This window comes from Cricetulus griseus, assembly GCF_003668045.3.
Source record: "Cricetulus griseus strain 17A/GY chromosome 1 unlocalized genomic scaffold, alternate assembly CriGri-PICRH-1.0 chr1_1, whole genome shotgun sequence".
Lineage (NCBI taxonomy): Eukaryota > Metazoa > Chordata > Mammalia > Rodentia > Cricetidae > Cricetulus > Cricetulus griseus.
In genome coordinates this window covers 96,181,850-96,204,175 of record NW_023276807.1, presented here as the reverse complement: position 1 = coordinate 96,204,175, position 22,326 = coordinate 96,181,850, and the positions used below count along the sequence as shown (strand labels likewise).

The 22,326-nt window shown below is 45.1% G+C and overlaps 1 protein-coding gene across 1 annotated transcript in view; it reads right to left on the bottom strand.

Annotated features, from left to right (window-relative positions):
• Pkd1l1 (polycystin 1 like 1, transient receptor potential channel interacting) overlaps positions 1 to 22,326 on the bottom strand; it is a 133,418-nt gene that overhangs the window by 16,427 nt on the left and 94,665 nt on the right. Inside the window, exons 44-50 of the mRNA XM_035453022.1 lie at positions 21,112 to 21,346; positions 18,771 to 18,875; positions 17,879 to 18,019; positions 13,364 to 13,498; positions 11,485 to 11,715; positions 8,774 to 8,935; positions 7,827 to 7,997 (exon numbers count right to left, since the gene is read on the bottom strand). Of these exons, the coding sequence (XP_035308913.1) occupies positions 7,827 to 7,997; positions 8,774 to 8,935; positions 11,485 to 11,715; positions 13,364 to 13,498; positions 17,879 to 18,019; positions 18,771 to 18,875; positions 21,112 to 21,346 (1,180 nt within the window). The remainder of the gene's footprint in view (positions 1 to 7,826; positions 7,998 to 8,773; positions 8,936 to 11,484; positions 11,716 to 13,363; positions 13,499 to 17,878; positions 18,020 to 18,770; positions 18,876 to 21,111; positions 21,347 to 22,326) is intronic.

Below are 22,326 nucleotides of genomic sequence, written 5' to 3'. Positions count from 1 at the left end.
GGGTTTTTATTATTAAGACCTGCTAGAACTCATGCTACATTTGGCGCCCAACTTTAAGGCATAAATTCTTGAAAAAGTCACGTGCCTGTGGCTTTGCAGCCACCAGCACAGGCCAGAGCTGCACACAGGGCTCCCGCCGAAGTCACCACGCAGCCGGCTTGGTTCTTTTCTCTTTTTTGCCTCTAAGTGAATTTGGGATTATTTTGGGATTTTTGTTTTTTACTTTTCCTTCCTTCCTTCCTTCCTTCTTTCCTTCCTTCCTTCCTTCCTTCCTTCCTTCCTTCCTTCCTTCCTTCCTTCTTTCCTTCTTTCCTTCCTTCCTTCCTTCCCTCCTTCCCTCCTTTCTTTCTTTCTTTCTTTTTTTTTTTTTTTTGGTTGCCGCCTCTCTGCAAGAAACTCCACGGTACCTCAACTCCAGAGGCTCCTAGACTCCAGACTCCAAATGCCACAGGACTTACCTACCCTAGACCGGCCGGTTCTGCCACGGGTGCTTCTTCTGTGCATTCCCGTGTGCATTTTTCAGACAGCCCCCTTTTGGCGTTTATGGGTGTGTGTGTGTGTGTGTGTGTGTGTGTGTGTGTGTGTGTGCTGACTGCATATGTATGCTCGTTTGTACCACCTTAAGTGTGGATGGAGGTGGGAGGACAACTTGCAGGAGTGGGTTCTTTCCTTGAGAACTCAGGTTGCCTGGCTGGGTAGCAGGGCCTTTACCCACTGAGATATCTTGCTGGTCACAAGTATCGCTTTCGTAAAAGCTATACAGACTAAAAGGAGAAAGTGAAAAAAAAATATGTGAGTGTTTTGTTTTACTTTTATCAAATTAGTGGGATTCCTAGGAACTCCGGAATTAATGTGAAACTGTGTGAACCTTGTTTTTAGAGATTTGCAATTGCACAAATGTTTGTGATGAGCTATTTTCTCCCCAGAGGGAAATATTAAAGTGCTAGTCTTTAATGCCCAGGAATTACGAGGGAAGTGAGAAGCATTCATCGCAGTGGGCCCTAATCCAGCACAGCTATGTCCTTACAGAAAGAAAAAACCTGACCATGGAGAAACACAGATGGGGAGAATGCCAATTAGCATTAGGCCACCCCAAGCCAGGCGGTACAGAGAAGTTGGGTAAAAAGCCTGTCAAGCTCTCCTCTGGGGCCATGGACCCCAGGGCTCCAGACTGTGAGACATCATATTTCTGATTGTGATATTTGTTACTGCATTCCAATGAACTAATGCAGCCCTTTATCTAGTCTTTGGGGACAATGGTTATTGAAGTTTGCTCAAAGCCGATGAAACAGAAACTGCTTCAAAAGCAGCCATCTCATACAGCATTCTAACCCTGGAAAATTCAGATTCCAGTCCCTTGACCCACCCCCCACTAGAGAGAATGCAGCTTTCGTAAATAAATTCCATGCTCACAGTGACACAGAAGTCCTGGTTTATATCCAGTGTCACTAATGCTGGACTAGCACACATCCACAGAAAGGGGATGTGCATACCAGTATTTCAACTTGGCTGGCGTTTGTGTGCCAGAAGGGGATAAATCAGGGGCTGCAGAACATTCCTCCCTATACAGCCACTTCAGCAGACCCAGTGTGGAAGCCGAGACTGCTTATCTCAGAGGCTCTCTGCTTCAGCATCGATGGGGCGTTTTACGTTTCTGCACTCCCGATACACCCAATAGTCGTAAATCACATCTAAGCAATTCTATTAAGTTTAACGAGCTTTTCTTGTGATGTCCATCCAAGAAAAAAAATACCAAGATATACTTAAAAGTATAGAAAAGCTTAGGGGAAAATGCCTTCTAAGAACCATTAAAACTATTGTTCACCACGATGACCCCGTCTCTGTGCAGTCTCTGGGCTTGAGCAACACAAGGGACTCTTTCAAAAGCTTTTCAGTGGGAAGTCATTTCAAACTTTAAAAATAAAGCTATAAGAACAACCCAAAAGTGCCAGGATAGGCTCCAAAGCTACACAGAGAAACCCTGTCTCGGAAAAAAAAAAAAAAAAAAAAAAAAAAAAAAAAAAAAAAAAGAACAACCCAAAAGTTCTCGAAAATCCTGCCCTCAGAGTTGCCCACCAACCTTTGCCCTTCTTGGCTCTTTCCAGCTATAGGCTCCGTCTATCACTTTCCCCTTGCTAATCGGCTTGTTAAGCATTTACTGTGTGTCTTCAGTAGTAGAGAGTGCACGGATCGTGCCGTAGGTCTGGCAGCACTGGCAGAGCCAATATAGGAGTCCAGGAACACAGCAGCTCCTCTGAGTGTTAACTGCATCTTGGGACCAGAGGGGTGTGTTCCTCCCAGAGGCCTATCACTTTCATTCATGACTGCACTGTTAGTGGCCCCTGTCAGTGTCATGGAAAAGGCACATCACACCCAGATTCGAATGAGCACAAAAGTTGCCCAGATTATTGCTCATCTTTCTGAGATTCTTATTTTCTGCCATTAGAAATTACATCTTCCTGGTGGCTACAGCTCGTCTTCAGCATTTCAGTGTTGCTCACCATTGCCCTCTCAGTCCCCAGGGTGGGTGACAGGCACATGCATGGACCTTGACACTCATTTTTTAGTAGTCTAGATTAAACCCATATAGAGGAAGGAGAACGTGTTCATATTAACTCCATTTGCCTTGCTCAGCAGTCCTGTGGGGAGTGACACAGTGCTCTCTTTGTCCTAGGGAGGACACGTGGCATAGGACTGCACTATGTGCCCATAGTCCCCACTGTGTAGTTACAAATGAATCACCATCAACAGTAGCTCAGCGGTGGGACCTGGAGACTTCTATGCTATGTCAGAAGGAGCAGGGCCATTCAGGACCCTCTGTTTTCCTCATGTGAGGGCTAGTGTGGCTTTACTTGAACCACAGCCTGCCTCATCCTCCAGGATTCCAGCTTAGTGTGTTAAATTACCTTGTACCCACCCCTAAGATAACACTGCTTGACTGAAGCACATTATGGAAGCCAGTTATAAGCACGAAGTCTATCAGTGGTTCTCAGCCTTTCTAAGACTGTGACTCTTTAATACAGTTCCTCACATTGTGGTGATCCCCCAACCATAAAATTACTTTGTTGCTACTTCATAACTGTAATTTTGCTACTGTTATGAATCACAATGTAAACATCAAATATGGGACCCCTATGGGGTCACGACCCACAGGTTGAGAAGTGCCGCTCTAGACAGAGGCTTGCTGTGTAGTTAGATGCTCTAAATCATGCCCATGGTACCTCACAAACTGGCAGAGTCAAGAAAAGAAGCTGCAAGAAATGAACAGGGACCCAAAGAATTCAACTTCATAGCATGGACCTGCCCAGAAACAGAGCCTTTGACCTCTGCACTGGAAGCTTCTCTGCAAACACAGATAGATGGCCTGTGCTTCATCCTCCAGATGCAGAACGTTAATCCAAATTTTTCACCTACAAAAACCTTCTCTCCTTCCATCCTGGAAGGAGACTAGTAATTACACTTTAAAAAAAGGCTTTGTTAGGGATGGAAGCCAGGGTCTTCTGCATGCTAGACAGGTGCTCTATGGTGGAGCTATGCCCCACTTGAGCAGGTCAGCTGTGTCCTGAGATAAAGCGCCCCCTTCTGGATGACTCATCCTGCCATAATTGGACTCAAAATCAAGTGGAAAGGAAATTTTATGGGGCAGAGCATCTCCCAATTGCCCCTGCAGACTCAGGCCTAGCTAGCTTCTGCAGAGAAGTGGTGAGTGGTGAGAGGCCTGGGAAACAGCAAGAAGAGGAGTAGGAACTTTTCTTTGACTGTAGGTGGAGGTAGCTAAGAGGCAAGGGCGAGCCAAGAATCACAGAATGAGCAATGAGCCAGGGGCGAGAAGAGGCGGTGGGCTTGGCAGCCACAGCGTTCTGTTGCTATGAGTCACTTAAGCACAAAGAACAATGCAATTTGCAGGTGGTTAGTGGTAGCTCCAGGCAACCTCTCCTGCTGTTTTAGATAGATACTGATCTTAATTATTATTGGTTAAGATGAAAAACAACTGCCCCCAGTTAGGAAAATCAAATGGGTCCTTTCCTTGGTTTCCATCACACAAAGGGGAGTCTGTTCTGCAAAAACCCAGTTGGGCTTGGCTTGTTGGGGACCACTGACACCCAGCTCCTTCCCAGAAGGACAGCTAACTTGTGCTGCGGAACCTGGGTGCTACAGGCATTGGCAAACCCAGCTACAGTGGCTTTTGTGTAATATGCCTTTGATCAATGTCTCATAATGTGACTGTTCAGAAAACAATCGCACTTTCCAGTGGGAGGAAAGTAAAATTGATGATTGTGGTAGTGCCAAGCGCTTCATGTCACACAAGAACAGCTTGTCCTTGGGGCACAGATTATGAGTCTTTGCTGTCTCTGGCAAGAACATTGCGGAGTGTTAGGAAACCAGCATGGATCCTGGTGCATAAACATAATGGAAAGGCTCATGAGAGTACATGATATGCACATGAGAACTACTGAGACACACATGTAATTCTGGCCCTTGGAGTCATGACATAGATGTTCATAAGTGTGCTGACAGGTGACAGTGGGAAGATACTTATGTCTTAGACATGGTCCAGTGGCAGCTGGAGATAGAGCTCTGGCTAGAGTTCTTGCCTAAACTGTATTCACAAAAACAACTCAAGCACACTTGAGGTCCCTAGCTTGAGGCCCAGAACCATTTAAAAATGTCTTTGTGGGATTTACGAATGAACAACTTTCTGGTTTTCCTTAATCTTTAGTGAAAGTGCCTCTGATGTACCCCTAGTGGACTGTATACACAGAGATCTGATGTTCCCCTAGTGGTCTGAATACACAGAGATCTGATGTACCCCTAGTGGACTGTATACATAGAGATCTGATGTATCCCTAATTGTCTGTGTACACAGAGATATCTTATTTGGGGTCTACCCCTTTAAAAGAGGACTTTAGACATTAGGAAGAGATGTTGGATTTCACTAAATACAGCTGTGGAGAAAGTCAAATGATACTTCACTCCTGTTTTGGTGAAGGGTGTTAATGTATTTTTAATACTAAAAGTAGTCTTGATTTTAAAACTCATGGCCTTGGGATATTACTCTCTTAATCTGCTGCTGAATCTTACTTGCTAATGTTTTATGCAGATTATTTTAGTGTCAAAATCAGCAAGACTGGTAGTTTTTGAAGTTTGGGATATGTTTGTATAGTTTTTAATCAATGTATTTCTCGTTTCATGACAACACATTTGAAAGATTTCCTTCTGTGTGGTGAGGAACAGTTTGCAGGCACTCTGGGCTTGGCTTTTTCATAGGAGTATGAATTTCACTTGTACCACATTGGGCTAGTGGTTTCAGAGGGTGATCATGCGAACTCTGGTTCAGCTTTCTCTCTTTTACTGTCAATTTAGATGCATCGGATTATAGACAGGCAGTTTGTCTTCCCAAAGTTTTTATTATTCACCCAATTTCCCCAAATGTGTTTCCTATATCCCCCTTTGCATTTTATATATTGGCATTCACCACTGTCATGTTTAGCTGTTGGATGGCTGACGGCTTACAAGTTTGCCTCTGATGGATCACTTTATTTTGCTGTTTTGCTCAGTTGTGTTTCATGTTTACGATTCCCACCCTCCTGCTTTGCTGAGTGCATGAGAATTTTGTTGATGAACTGGGTCGAATATAAACTGTTTCCTCATTTAGCTCTTCCTGTAAGTTGTGATTTAATAGTACATGCCAGCCTTGGTTCTACTCCTATTATCCTCAGATCTCATGGCACGGGCATTCACATGTTCTCTTTCTTCCGAAAGTCTGTTATGACTTTCAGTCTTTTCATGTCACGCAAGCTGTAGGAGCTACTTATTCTTTAATCCCTCTATATATGTGCATTCTTGCTTTTCAAATTTGTAATGCAATTGGCCATTGTATTTCCTATTCTCAAAAATTATACTTGTCCTTTCATGTGTCCCTCTTTTGCTGAGACGAGCCTTCAAATTATTTTAATAATTAGAATAATAATTAGTAAAGCAGAATAGCTTTTTAAGTTTTAAATCATGTAGAAGCAGGCAGCCATGCTATCTAGACAGCAAAAGAATGATGCTCTTACTTTAAGTCTAGTAACTGACCCTTATATTTTACTCTAATTTAAACAGATTTAAGCCCACTTCTTTAAAATCCTGGGATAGAGTTCCTTTTTAGATATACAGATAGTCTCTGACTTATGATAGTTGAAAGTACAGTTTTTCAGTGTTAAGGTGATGTTTCAGAGTTCAAAGGTTAAAAGGTAGCACTACCCTTACAAAGGACTCAGGTCCATTCCTCAGCACCAGCATTTAGTGGCTCACAAGTGCTTGTAAGTACAGTTCCAGGGGACCTGACCATTAAAGCCCTTTTCTGGCCACCACAGACACCTGCACACACATGGTGCACATAAACTCATGCAAACACATACATACACATAAAAATCGAAGATAGAGCCAAGTGGTGGTTGCCCACACCTTTGATCCCAGCACTTGGGAGGCAGAAGCAGATCGATCTCTGTGAGTTCGAGGCCAGCCTGGTCTACAAAGCTACATAGCAAAACTCTGTCTTGAAAGAAAACAAACAAACAAACCAAAAATGATGATAGATAAGTAGATAAAACAATGATGCATTCTGTCTGTAGAGGCCATTCTCAGAGTCACGGATCCTGATTAGTCCCAGTGGGACTAGGTCCTGTGCCATGCTGCTTTGCTAATTCTGCCACCAGCAGTCTTGGCTGATCAAATGCCTTTCTATGTACCCTATTTAAGTTGTAGTGGGTTTTTAAGTATGTAACCCCATTGTCAGTGGAAAAATATCTGTATAGACCTCAATCTTTACCTTCTCTCTGACTTATACACAGCTCTCTTTTTCAGATTTCTCTGTCCATTATTATTCCTAAAATAAATTTTAACTTTTTAAAAAATATTACTTTTGCTGAGTTTTCTCAGACCCTGGTCCTTTGCTCATTTTCTTGCAAATCTATTCTTATTCTTCCCTTCACTGTGTATAGACATGCATTTCTCCATTCCATATCCATGGATATAGAGAAACTCCTTTCTTCTTCCTTGTCAACTTTATTTATCTATTTGTTTGTTTGTTTTGTTTTTCAAGACAGGGTTTCTCTGTGTAGCCCTTATTGTCCTGAAACTCGCTTTTAGACCAGGCAGGCCTTGAACTCATTGAGATCCAACTGCTTCTTCCTCCCATGTGCTGGGATTAAAGGCATGAGCCACCCCTGCCCATCACTACTTGTTCTTTTGTTATTTCATATTTGTGCTTTCTTCTTAGTTTCGTACTCCACTTTCAAATAAAGATTTTCTTCACTGAGTTACTTTTCATGACAGAATGCCTTGCTTGCCAGTGTCACCCTTTTGTGGCAATTGCTTTTAGATGTATGCTCCTTGGCCCTCGCCTTTGGTTGGCCCCTCTGCATGTGCTCATCTGGAGTCCTGTGCATGCTCTCACCTATGGCAGCATCCATAGGCACATCTTTCCCTCTGTTGTAATCCTCAGTGCACTCAGCACGCAGCTTTGCATTGCCTGTCACATTGTGCTAACAGATATCCCTCATCTCTGGGAGATGCGCTTTCCATTTCTGCTTCTCAGGCTCCTTATTGATTACAGTTAGAATGGGAACTGATGGGGCAGAGAGATATCCATGGCACCACTGGAAACTTGAAGTCTTGCCATACATTTTAAATGATTTAAGCAAGTCTGGCCAGAGCACATCTTCCCACTAATACTGTTCTTAGAGGGTTTTTATACAAATCCATCTCACTATTTCAAACCAACTTCAGAATATAAAAATTGCTGCATAGAAAATTAACAAAAATAATTTGCACAGTCTTACCCCAGTAGCTTGGCACCCTGAAAGGCAAACTAAAGGACTATCCACTGCCCTTGCCTCCACTGTCCTCCTCCATTGCTCTTCTAGGATAGAAAGTTCTAGGTTGTCAGACAAACCATCGATCTTCACCAGAAGTTCATCCAATAGACTTGAAAATTCATCCAGGTAGTAACTCTGAAGGGAAGAAAACTAGATTAGTAAATGCATACAGGAATGTGATATTTTCCTTTTGCCCCGTTATCTGAATTATTTAGTGATGCCAACTTTAGAAAGTTTTCACTATGATATAAAATATCTTGGACCCAGAAGTAAGAAGCCCTGGATGCTGGACTGGTTTCTTTCTGCATGTATTGGTTTCTTCGTTTGTGGTGTGTACATACTGCCTCATTCATAACTATTACAGCTAATGATGTCTTGACAAAGAACCCGTGAATGAATGTGAAGGCAATAATGGGCACATGACAGGCAGTAAGCCCTATCCAAACACACAGTGCGACGACGCTTCTCACAGGCTTCAGGACTGCACCAAATGCTGTATAAACAGCAGTCATGGATGATGGCTGAGAATGCACTGTGAAAATACCTAGGTTTGACTTGTTTGCATTAGTGTCTGGAGTCCCCAACCCAAAGTGCCAAGGGCTCCATGGTTTTGGTAGTAGCTTGGTCTGATAGCAAATGCCAAATGCAAGTGAGTAACTCAAGTAAAAACTGGAGACTCTACCTTAGGGTGATTATAAGGATGTATTGAGCAGTGATGGAGACTGCTAACACTGAGTTCTTGAGTGTTTTAAGGGAAGATTCTGTAAGATCCACTAGGTTGAGAACTAATTTTGAGCCTTTGCAGTAATAGCTGGCACAGAATCACCATGGTGCTCTCATTGCAGAAAGCAAGCCTGCATGGTAGGGTCCTCAACCCGAGTGTGCTACTGCTCCAAGGTCCCACAGCTTACGTGGTCCGTAGCCAGTCCAGTCTCCTCCAGAGTTGTCGTCTCCAGCCCCAGAAGGGTGAGGAATTTACGCCATGAATAAACAGCAACATTTTTAAGTATCACAAGAGATTTTCTGTGAAAAGACTTTCCTTTTCGGAAAAAAGTCAGGAGGGAAGCCCTCATCTGGAGGAGAGAGAGAGAGAGAGAGAGAGAGAGAGAGAGAGAGAGAGAGAGAGAGAGAGAGAGAGACTCTGTGTTACCAAGCTATGGGGTGACTGTTAATTTGATAAGCTATGAAGTGGACATTATATCTGCTGCTACTTCTGCTTAAGGACTTCTCAGGAAACTTGGCAACACAAAATGAGGGAAATACCACTCAGGTATGGAACTACGGTTTGAGCTCAGCAGTGAAAATGTATCTTACTCTGAAGCATGCTGTTATTGTCCCACAGTGGTGTTTCTGTGTATGACACACCATCTCAGCCAGAGTGTGGGCCTGTGTCTGGGAGGTGGGAAGGACAGAGACCCAGCAGGCTGTTGTGTCCTCATGTGTGCTAATAAGATGAGTCAACACTGTGCCCCGGATATGAATCCCTGGGTTATTTATTTCTTCACTGCAGACTGAGGCATGTTAGTTCACATCCCATTTATTTTGGAAAATAGCTCAAACAAGCAAAATTTTAGCCACTTAGTGTCTGTCTGCTTTGGACACCCTGGAGAACCTCACAGGGTGTTGTCCATTGAAATGGAGACACTGTGCTGACAGATCCCAGGAGCCAAAGCTTACAAAATCACTGACCCAGAGCCTCTTTCCTGCTTCTGCTGCTGAGCCACACCCTCTGAACATGTCAATACCCCTCCCCAAGACCTCTCTCCCCTCTCTCTTCTGGATTTCCATCACCTGACTCTGCTATAGCCTGTGTGTGGGTATGTGTGCCCTATAGTGTGAAGGGCTTTTGCTGTGTGGAAATATGTCAACACACCTCTCAAAAAATGTCTGTCACTCGCTGTCTCTCATGGCCACAGTTTTGCTCTTGACATTCTCGTGAATCCCTTCAGCCCTTGCAGAACTGTGTGGGGACATGGAGAGCTGGAAGCATAGACAGCTGGCAGATGGACACAACACATCTGCTCATCTGAGGACTGACTTCAAACCACAGAACTCATGTTAAACAACAAAAGAAGCTGGGTGCAATGGTGCAGACATTTAATTCCAGCACTCAAGAGGTAGAGTCAGCTAGATCTCAGAGTTCAAGGCCAGCCTGGTCTACAGAGCTAGTTATAGGGCAGCCAGGACTACACAGATAAATTCTGTCTTGAAAAACCACACCACACCAAAACAAAACAAAACTGGACATGGTGATGTCTGGTTTTAATTCTAGTACTTGGAAGCAAGAGACAGATGAGTTCCTAGATTTTACTGGCTAGCCAGTATGGCTTACTTGGTGAGTTCCAGGCCAATGAAAGGCCTTATCGTAGGGGGTAAAAAAAAAAAAAAAAAAAAAAAAGGCCGTTTCTGAGGAATACACTCAAAACTATCCTCTGGCCTCCAAATGGAAGCACACTGGAACACACACACACATACACTGTTATTTGTGCTTCTCATCCTATACCTAAAATGGATAGATGGAAAGAGAGTTAATAAGTGACCAGTGAAAGTATTAGTGGGTAAACAGATGGATGATGGGTAGCTAAGTAATGATAAGTAGTTGACTGGGAGGGTAAGTAGTTAGGATGGAGGAAGGAATACAGGATGGATGGATGACTGGAAAGTAGTGAGCAGGGAATGTGGACCTTTGAAATGAGCTGAGAGACCTGCCTGAGTGCTTTCAGGGTGTGAGCACATGCAGACACTTCTAGTTTAACAATCTACCAATAAGAACATAGCCAGAGGGCTGGAGAGATGGCTCAGAGGTTAAGAGCACTGGCTGCTTTTCCAGAGGTCTTGAGTTCAATTCCCAGCAACGACATGGTGGCTCACAACCATCCGCAATGAGATCTGGTGCCCTCTTCTGGCATGCAAGCATACGTGGAGGCAGAATGTTGTATATAATAATAATAATAATAATAATAATAATAATAATAATAATAATAAAAGGACATTGGCAGAACTTCACAAAACAAAGAATTTGAAGTCATTGAGAAAGCATTGACCAATTCCTTTAACTCGTATTGAGCTTCACCATGTATGTACCAGGAACCACCCTGGGAAGATAGAGTTCTTAGTTAGCTGCTTTGAATGTGGCTAGAGTTAAAAGGGAGACAGAAAGGACTATCTAGGACCATGACTGGGTGAGGCCTGCTTAGAGTTTAAGGGAAGACTGGGACCGGGTGTGTGACCGTGCCACACGGAACATCATCTTATAAAACGAGCGGCGTGTACAGAGGAGGGATTCAATAGAAGCAGCCTAAGATCAAGGTGAGGTTGGGAAGAGATGTGAGTCAGCAAGGGGTGGGGGTGGGGTGGGGGCTGGGGCGGTGTCCTCAGCAGGAGTAGCTGTGGCCTTGCTGGACTGTTCTCAGTGAAGGAAGAATCAACCTGATTATACCCAGCTCAGTCTCAGGGCAGATCAGGTAGATCCTGGGGGGGGGGGTGTCTGTTCTCATGAGATCTGGCCAGAGCAGTCTGGACGTATCTGTCTATGTGGACAGAGATCATTTGTCCTGATAGCAGATGAAACCTTTATAAACTTGGACTTTAAAGTCTAGGCTGCATCAAGGTATCTACGTACCATTCTGAAACACAGAGTTGCCACCAGCAGAAAAAGGGCCCCACGGTAACAAGCCATAGCTTGATGGTCAGGCTCCACATGATTGTTCAGTGAGTCCCTTTGGCTTCTTCCAAGAAACTGAAGCAGCAGCCTAGGAAACGCATCTGTAGAGGTGCTGGAGGATGGTGTCCAGGTGACGAGCAGAAACCGGTACAAGTGGGAATGGGCAGCCAGCAACAGGGCCCCTAAGAGCTGCAGGGAGAAAACCCCAGGATGCTGAGCCATCAACTCTCTTTGGGGAAGAGGGCTATTTGGGGGACTTCTAAATGATTTTAAGTTGTTTAAAGCTTGGAAACGGGGAATTTTTGTGTATGGCTCAAGCCTTTCTAGTTTAGGATCTCATCCCAAAGAGGTAAGCTTCCAACAGAGCTGTCCCTCCCAGGTCTCTTTCTATGTTTCTACCTGAGTCTATACCTTCCAAGCCACCTTGTAGTTCTGTTATCAGAGCTCTTCTATCCCCATACCTCCATCGTCCCTCCACTGAAGCTTGGGAGACTGTCTGATGGCCAGGTCACAGTTCCCACACATGTGCCATGGGGCCTGTGATGGATGACTGACTGTAATGAGACTCACCCTTTCTGGCCACCTTTGAAAGTGACCTGCCCTTTCAGCCTTTGGCCATGAGCATCCTCACTATACATTGGACTTCTCCTATATGGGCTACTGCTACTATGATGGTCATTTAACAGTTTATTGCTAGTTAAGGACCACTTAGATCTATATAATTTCTAAGGTGTTTCATGGCAGGTTTATTACCTGGCCTCTGGTGACATCTATGAGTTGGGTAGGGGCAGCCTGGGTTAAATGTTGCTGTTTTTGACTCTGAGGTTGGCTCTTTCTGCTCTCATTTGTTGACCTGTTCCTCCAAGCACAGCCCAGCAAGGGCTGAGGTCCATATTCTCCGGAGCAGGAAACTCTTGCTTGGGCACTTATGGGCCTGTGTGAGCCCTGGCCTGAGAGCCAGAATGTTCTCACAGAAGCCACATGGCCAAGTAGCTCTCTCAGATTGATAGCAATGCTGTCTGTGGCAGAGGCAGGAACTTATGCTGCATTAGGCCCATGGGGCTAGAGCGAGCTCTTCCCAGCCAGGACCTGCTCAGGATCAGCAGCTAGGAGCATCATCAGGACCTAAGCCGCACTCTGGGCCTGTTTGGGCCTCCACTCTCCAGTCAGAACTTTTGGCCCATCCCTGGATGGAGACTTGCCCTGTGGTGGCACAGAGCTCAGGCATTGCCAAGAACTCATGCAAATTGCTGAGCATCATATACCCAAGATGCTCTTTTGTCCCGATTGGGGTTTGCTTCTGTGTTCTATGGATGCTGTGTGGTTCCTTGGGTGAGGTAAATAATACAAAATGGGTTCTGGTGTGTGAGTCTCTGTGTGCAGGACTCAGCTGACAAAATGGATGTAGAAGCAGCATGTGGCCATCTAAGGACCCGAACGTTACAGTCCCAAGGCAGGTCTCATCCCTTCTCTCAGCTTCTTGCTCCATTATCTGAGAAAGCCACCTTTGCCGCCCACACCCCATTCTGATCATTGTGTTCACATACAAGCATCCCTGACACAGAGAGAGATGCAGGTGGAAATAACCACAGAAAATAACCATAGAATGCTGTGGGAAAGTAGAACACAAAGCCAGCGTTTAGTAAATCATGGCTATTGCTGTCACAAATGCAATTTATAATGCTGATACCCCGTATCTAAATCCTACTGTGATGGATTAGGTGGCTAGAATTCTGGATGGTGTGTTGCCCTGTGAGAAGTTTGCTGTTCTTTGACTAGGATGAGCCAATTTGTTGGTTGACTAAGGAAACGGCTGGAGAAGGGGGAGAATTCTTACTGCTGGGGCGAAGGCTCTGGAGAGAGAGGAACATGTCACTTCGGAGAAGGATGTCATGGTGTTTAGGAAGCCAAGGAGGTGAGCACATTTCAATATCCAGAGGAACAGGAGGCTTCCATGGAGCCATCTTGCCCTCTAAAGGAAGAACACAGCGGGTCAGTATGTCCTGCCAATGATAATAAGGTCATGTAGACACAGGCACACACCTGGGAGCTATGCTGAAACACATATCCATTTAAGGAGTTGTTTAGACTACAGGTCTCCCCGGGACACAGGGTATCCCAGGGACACTATGCATTAGTGTCTGCAGAGGCAGGATTCAAGACACATTGTAAGATATCTTCAGAAGAGCCAGGCTGGTAGAGACAGCAGAGTAGGTCTGGCTGGTTCCCCTCTGAGCCTCAGTCCACTGTGCTGTAAGGCAATGGCAGTGGCAGCAGTGACAGGGTGTGCTCCCAGTCATGTAACACTTTACCAATGCTTTCCTTGAAGATACAGAAAATTTAATTCTATAATAACCAGAAGAGTTCCCACATTATAGCTGTGAAGACTGGCTCAAATAAACACAGTTATGGGACAAAAGACACACAGCAGGATGACCCAGGGGCACACTCAGAGTCCAGGTCCAACAGAGGTACCCAAGACTCCTTGGTCACTCAAAAGCTGTGCACCTGCCTATAGTTCATTGGGAAAGGCCTTTCGTTCTGTGCATGCCCTCATCTACTTTCCCCAAGAGAAATAAATGAATGCTGCATGCTAGAACTGCATGTGAACAAAGGATAAGGTTCTCAGTTTATTTGGGAAATTACCAACAGCCACCTCTGACAACTGAGGCAGTTGGGTGGGGCTGGCACACCTGTGGCCCCTTCAAATCAGTAAGACACAGCTGTGCTTGGGAAAAACAGGGATGAATGACAGCATAGCTAGTACTGGCTAGGAGACCTACAGTGTGGGATGTGGACAGAACTGCACCTTTCCTGGTAGCTGCAATGTAGAAGTTGAAAATACACAACCGAGGTTTACTTTGCATTTTACATAGACCAACACATGTAAAACAGTATGTACATTCCATACACATGGAGACGTTTGCATATTAAATTTATGAAATTCAGCAAGTATTTTGTATTTGGAGTACATCTCAATTTGAGCTGACTGTTCCTTCTCTATACTCTCAGGGAGCCAGTGACCATGACACTAGAGAGCAAAGCTATGGTCTCTCTGTGGATCCCTTTCTTGCCTACATCTAATTGGAAGGATACCAGAATGACTTCTTAACTTCTTTCATTATCATATTAATTTATAGGATACCTATCATATGCCAAGAGGGATATATATGCATATTCTTCCTCTCTCTCATTCTAGAAAAATCCCTTAAGTTTTGCACCATGTTCCTATCATATTTAAAACATGAGGAATCCTGGCCCACTCTTAGGGTTAAAGAAAAGCTGAGGCTCAGGCCGTAGGCTGCAGTTACAAGGACATCTGGACTCAGTGTTCTGATGGCCTACCATATGTACATCACAGTTCACTTCTCAGGTAATTGGTAAGATATGCTGTGCTTGGGGAAAAAATAGAGATGGTTGGCCCTGTAATCCCTACTGGTAGGTGAAATACAATGTGGGCAGAACTGCAAATTTCCTGGTAGCTGCAATCTAACGGGTGATAATAAGCAGGGGAATTTACTTAGTGTTTTATTTAGATCAACATATGTAAAATAATATGTATATTCAGAGTAAAATGGAAATATTTGCATCCCAAATTTATAAACTCCTTTACAGTTCATCAAGCTAAGCCCTGCAGAGGAGAGTTGGAGGCACTCACTTTAATCAGCTTGAGCTGTACACAGGGACTGGGTGGTGAAAAGGAATACTTTTCTGGTGATGGGACAATTGATGCAGGGCCAGAACTCTGATGTGAGTGTGGGGCAGGATGAAACTTCACCAAGCTAGCTCTCACTCAGGAGCTAAGTGAAGACCCAGAAAGTAGCACCAGGCTATACTAGAAGCCTCAAGGAAGAGGGAGTCATTCCAGGCATGATTTTGGTAACAGCAAACATGACCAGAAAGATAGCATGCTGTGAGGAAAAAGGCTGTGAAAGGGGAATCCATTTTGGAGGCTCAGTGTTCACTGAGTGTGTCCTCACAGACTCCTACTTCTCCGCACATCCCTCCTAGAAGAGCTGCTCTGACCACCACAATGAGAAGAGCATCCTCCAAAGTGTTTCGGGAAAGGAACTCTAGGCTTTGATGGAGTTGGAATCCAGGCTGATGTATAGCTGTGGTTGTGAGGTAGAAAAGACAGAAAGTGAGCTTAAACTCCCTGGTAGAAAAAGTGTGAATGAATACAGACACACAGGAAAGGTAGACCAGAAAGCCTACCAGCGATGAGGCAGTGAGGCCAACAGTGGAACAGAAGAGTCATCATCTGACCCCATGTTGGTGCTGGGGAATAGCAGTGAACAAGCTGATAAACTTCCTAGAGCTTCTGGCCTCTTGGTGTATGAGACAACCAAGTCATGCTGTTGCTAAGTGCTTGAAAGAAGATCCTGGGGTGACTGTGGCTAGCCCAGCTCTGCTTTAACTGCATATATTTCTTAGAATAGCTGAGGCTGAGAACGAAACATCCTAAGATGAACCAAAGGCACTTGCACAGTCTAGCTGTTCACTATTGTGTGGAAAGACATTACCCACAGCTGGGAGAACCCAGAGAGCAGCATCCTGGGGTTCTGTATGTTGGGGGATCCAGGAAGTATTAGGCTAAGTAGTACTTCATGTCTTTAGATTTCCTGTTTTAGGACAGAAAGGAACAGAGCTTCCTGCCTGTGTGGACAGAAAGGATGATTTTCCTCACTTTTGTGATTGGCAGACAAGACTCCCCCAGGTCGTAGCAATTACAATCCAAGGTGCAGAAGTGTCTGGAATTCTGTTCCTGGTGCTTAGCACAGGGATGGCCTATGGTGCCCTCCATGCAGCGAGTTCCTGCTGGGATCAGCAATGTGCACAAAGAATGTGTTTCACAGCACCATAAGGGTGATGATGAGCAGGAAGCAGAGGAGGCAGGCCAGCTGCTCATGATGTAAAGATGATGTCTACCTGGTTAGCACCTAGCCTTGGGACTCATGAGTACCTATGGAGCTCAACACTCAGGAGTACAAAGTATGGCTTCATAGCTTCCCTCATGCAAGGGCTCTCTCAGGACTGACTCATAAAGTCACAGGTCTAGTGACATCTGCAAAAGGAAGATGATTTGTAGTCTTGTCCTCCCGGAAGAAATCCAGATTTTCCTCTGCTTGAGATCCTTCAACACACTGCCCCCAGGCTGATGAGTCTCTGGCACTTGCAAGACTGGGGCACTCTGGCTATAGGAAAGTCCTTACATCCTATGGGCCTCAGTTTCCCTAGCTGCAGCAGTTGTCTCAGGGACACTCTTGTGTTTCTGCTCCACAGTTTATTCAGAGTGTAGATGGTGAGAAGGCAGAGAAGAGAAGGTGGGTGGAGGTTGATATAACCTCCCAGGAGACAGCGATAACAGTGGTACCAGTTATCCAGAAAAGGAAGACTGGAACTGTGGTGTGGAACATCACAATCCTGTGTCCTCTAAGGCCCCTCACTGAGCAGAAAAGAAAGCTGGGTCCAGGGTGCATCATCACAAGAAGATCCATAGGGAAGTCACAGGGAGGAGGTGGAGCTGGGAGCACTGAGGTTAGAGGAGAACCAGTACCCCCTCTTTTCAGATTGTTCTGGGAGCATCTTGTCCAGGGTGTGAAGGTACTCTAGGTACATGATGGCCCTGGGGCATTGACAGCCATCAAGGTAGCTAGAAAAGAGGCTTAGAGAATCTGTGAGTAGGTAGAGGTGTTAGCTGTGGCTACAGCAGAACAAGATGGGAATATAGATTCAGTTTGCATATGTCCACTGTAGCATGAAGCTGTGGACCTCCAGGGAGCCCAGCTACTGTGATAGGATCTCCTGATCTATAGGTCTTCTCCCAGGGGCTTATAAGGCCTATCCTGCAAACTCCTCCTGGTCCTCTTGGTAGAGATCCCATTCTACAGATGGAAGCCTAGGAGGTAGAGATACAGGAACTTAGAGATGGTGTTTCTCCCTTTCATGACCTCAAGTCTTTTCCTGAGCCTCAGGCTCTTCACTTATTGAAAATACAGGCATCTAAGACCATCACCAGATGGACAGGAAGGCAGGCATGATGTGTCTAAGCATGTTAGTGACAGTCTCCTTACTCTAGACTATTGACTGATACCTGCTTCCTCATGCTGCTGCAAGTCCATTGGCATCCCAGGCTCTTGAGTTCTACTTTACATAGCATGCTCAGCTAGTGGGCACATGTGAAGTTCGCCAAATCCATCACTGCTTCAAGTGGCACCATCTTCGAGCTTATAGCATTATCATTCAACAGAACAAATCTACCACACTGAAACTTCCAGTCCTTGTGTGACAGATGTCATTGATCAACATCAGTTATAGCTTCTTTCAGGTAGCCTTGAGTTCCCTATCATACCTGATTCCATGACACCATCAGACTTAGATCCACAGACATCTGATGAAGTCCTTTGTGGACCTGGTCATTGACATTCTTGGCAAGGGTAGTGAGGTGACCAGAGGCTGCATAGTAGGCCAGGGCTACCCCAATCATAGAGAGCTGCAACACAGGGGAGAAAGGTCTCTCAATCGGCTGAGGGTGGACACAGTTGGCATTCCTGACCCTCCAGTGACAAGTTGCCTGTTAAACATTAAGTTGGTGGTTGAGGAGATAACTTAGATGGTAAAGTGTAAGCTTGAGGACATAAGTGCAATGTCCAGAACCCACATAAAAATACCCGTCATGATAGCACATGCTTGGAATCCCCATGTGGAGGAGACAGAGAGAGGTGGATTCCTAGACTCTCCAGTCAGATAGCCTCATCTGATTCTTTCTTTCTTTCTTTCTTTTTTTTTTTTTGTTTTGTTTTTTTTCGAGACAGGGTTTCTCCTTGTAGCTTTGGAGGCTATCCTGGCACTCGCTCTGGAGACCAGGCTGGCCTCGAACTCACAGAGATCCACTTGCCTCTGCCTCCTGAGTGCTGGGATTAAAGGTGTGCACCACCAAAGCCTGGCTCTAACTGATTATTTAAAGACTAATGAGAGATACTGTCTTAAAAAGAGAGATCGATGGTATCTGAGAAATGACTGTGACCTTCACGCGTTTATATACCCAAACACACATGAACATGAGCACACACACACACACACACACACCACTACCACCACCATCAGATGCCAAGGAAACCTGATTTCAAATGCTATTCTGCCTCCACACTGTTGTGGGGGAACACAATGACATTGGAAATGGTATCTATACAACTTCCTGATAAAAGTATTTTTCTACTTAGAGAATATATCAGAGAGGTTACCTCCAGCCAGTGTCTTGGTTTTTTCCAGTAGCTGAGGACGCCATTGGTGGCCATTCCCCAGAGCTGGAAACAGAGGTGGGTCATGTTCAGTACCAGGAACACCAGCTGGGAAGGGATGGAAATAAGTGAGACAAAGCAAGGGTCAGCTAAGTAGTTTTTTCAAGGTTCAGACTTCCGGCAGTTTCCATTGCCCATATGGTTTAAGCCCCTCTCCTTCTTGACAGCATTTGATAACAAACTAGCCCTTCGGTAGGCACCTGGGCAGCTTGGTATCACTTCACACTAAGCACTCCCAGAGACCCAATTCCATGGAAAGCATTAAGATGTGCCATTGATCCTGTGGGCATAGGAATAAGGCATGTGGGTGTTCACAGCCACTATCAGTTCTCTATGCCAGCCTGCAATTTATTCACAAGTTTACAGGAAACTGAAACCCATCAGCAGGGCCTTTGTGCATTCCCCATCCTTCTATGTGTACTGTGCCTTTGTGGATCCACGCTAATAAACTGCAAACATAGTCAGAACCAAGTTGGCTTTGAGTCCTAAGGGAAGGTGTGAAACAGTGTACTTTGCCACGTCATACCAAAGACTGCCTCTCCACTACAGAGGGGAAACACAGTGACGTTGGAAGTAGTATTGACAAGACCCTGATAAATGTATTTTTCCTTCCAGATAAAAGTCCCTTAGTGCCATTGTTCTTACACAATAGAGACTACATCAGAGAGGCTGCACAGCCAGTGTCTCCATTTTCTCTGTAGTATAGAGCCAAAAGAAAGGGCAGGAAGCCGGGCGTTGGTGGTGCACACCTTTAATCCCAGCACTCGGGAGGCAGGTGGATCTCTGTGAGTTCGAGGCCAGCCTAGTCTCCAGCGGGTGCCAGCTTAGGCTCCAAAGCTACACAGAGAAACCTTGTCTGGAAAAACCAAAAAAAAAAAAAAAAAAAAAAAAAAAACTGATATGATTTTCCAAACTCTTGACATTTTGCCCAACATGGCTTCATTTTTTTTTTCTGACATTTTAAGATATCACACTAGCATACTATTTACTTTGTTTTCTGACTATTTCTATTTTTCTTTTTTGGTGCCCAAGGAAAGAGCCTTGCCTATTCCAGCCCTTCCCAGGAATCCACACTGTGCTTCATGCTTATCCTCCATTCCAGTCTCAGCCGTGGCTATCTCTAACAGTCCCTAGACTCCTTTCCCTTTCCTGAAGTCAAGTAGACTTGACTTGCCCAAAAGCAGGACATGGTTGTTCAGAGAGAAACATGGAATAAGAAGATGCAGAGGCAGTGGCATGCCATGGAGGGTGGCTGCTAAGGCTTTTGGCTGTTCAGTAAGGCAATGTGAACCACTGACACCTGGTGCTATGGACTGGGGGCAGGCATATATCCCCAGAGTAATATCTTGGAGCCCCAAACCCCATAATGTCTCTATTAGAAGCCTGCCTCATTGCAAATAGTTAAGGCTAAGTGCAAGCATGAGGTAGGGCCATGTTTCTATAATAATAGAGTCTATACACATACTAGAGGCCCAAAGGGCACATACTTTCTCTTTGTTCACTGGTGCAGAAATGGAGCCAGGCTGTGTGACACAGTGAAAAGATGGCTTCTCAATACCAAGGAAGGGGTCTTCGCTACAGCCCAGCATTCCTAGCACTTGATCTTGGGTTTCTAGCTGCAAGATCTTTGTTAAATAGGTGTCTATTAGTTAAGCCTCCCAGCCATTGAGCAGTAAGTAATCCTATTCACCTGACAGGGATATGTGGCAGTTCCCAGGGGCTGTCTGAAATTTTAACAGTGACAAACCTTATTAATATTGGATCTTTCTTATAAATACATAGATAGCTATGATAAAGCTTAATTTCTTAATTTGGCATAGTAACTGATTAACAGTGATAGGCAATAATAAAATAGAACAATTATAACAACACACTGTAATTACACGATGATATACTGTAAGGCATCATTTACTTCTGGAATATTCCACTCCACATTTTCAGATCATGGGTGACTATAAAAGTTAAATGTTGGACAGTGCAGGATGACAGTATGTTGTTCTGGTGGCTGGGGCTGACTAAGATCCCATGACGAATTTAGTACCTCGAGGCAATTGAATACTTGTGCTCATTTTGTAGGTGATGGTTGGTTTCTTTGTCTCCAGTGCCAACACCTATTCTATGATTCATACTACATGAAAGAGACATAATAAGAATTGTGCAGGTGGGTCAATGGGAGGGCCCTAGTTTCTCAGAAGTAGAAGGTATTTAACCTATAGAGGTATTTAGCCATGTGAAGCCCCAGCTACCTGTGCCCATCCAGGAGGCCCAGGGCAGGTGAACTCACCTCAGAAAGCATAAGAAGGTACTGTGGGACTGAATCACTGTAGAAGATGCTGAATGACTCTACCAGGGATGAGGGGACAAGACCTCCCATGGGGAGAAACTCTGCACCTAGGGTCACACTTGTGAAGAGTCTCATTGGGGGGTTGTAGAGGGTGAAGTGCACAGACATGGCCCTGGTGCTGTGGTCGATCCACCTGTTGGCCCTGAGGGCAGTCAGGGCTGAATGCACTTCATGCCTGGAAAACAGCAGGTTCAGAGGGAGGGCAGGAAAACCCCATTTGTGGCACCATGCCCAATCCACCCAATGCAAGCCTTCATGGAGACAGATGACCCCTAGGCTTCTGACAGTCCTTCTGTGGCCTAGGGCCCCGACCAGGAGCCCACTGTCCCTTTTGTCCTTCTTTTTCTTGTTCCTGCATCAAGGATGTAATCCCAGCCAACAGATGGTGTCGAGAGATGCCTAGCAGACCTCCCCAAGAGCTCACAAATAGCCACATCCTTCTCTTCACAGTGGACTTCATGGATAGAAAAAACCCGCCTTACTAATTCATATTTAGTAGCAAATCATGTCCTGTTTTAATTTCTCTGGCACAATACTATGACACACAGATTGACTTCCTATGCAAAGCCCAGTGCTGTGATGAAGGCTGTGCCGTGACCTGGGCCCAGGGCATCCTGTGGAACTGGCAGGGCACCTGACTACAGGCTGAGCTACAGGAAGCATGGTGCATGCATGCTAGGTCTACACATGCTGCGTCTACACATGCTGTGTCTACACATGCTGCGTCTACACATGCTGCATCTATACATGCTGTGTCTACAATGCTGTGTCTACATATGCTGTGTCTACACATGCTGCATCTATACATGCTGTGTCTACAATGCTGTGTCTACATATGCTGTGTCTACACATGCTGTGTCTATACATGCTGCATCTACACATGCTGCATCTATACATGCTGTGTCTACACATGCTGCGTCTACACATGCTGTGTCTATACATGCTGCGTCTATACATGCTGTGTCTACACATGCTGTATCTACACATGCTGGAAGACCCACCCCTCATTTTCTCAGTGCAGTTCAAGGCAGCATCTATGTTCCTCTAGGAGTTAGAGGCCAAATAATCAAGACCATGTGAGTTCCCCACTTGGCACTCAGTGATCAAAGGACAAAGATTCCATCACTCTGTAGGCTCTGGCCTACTTGCTACTTT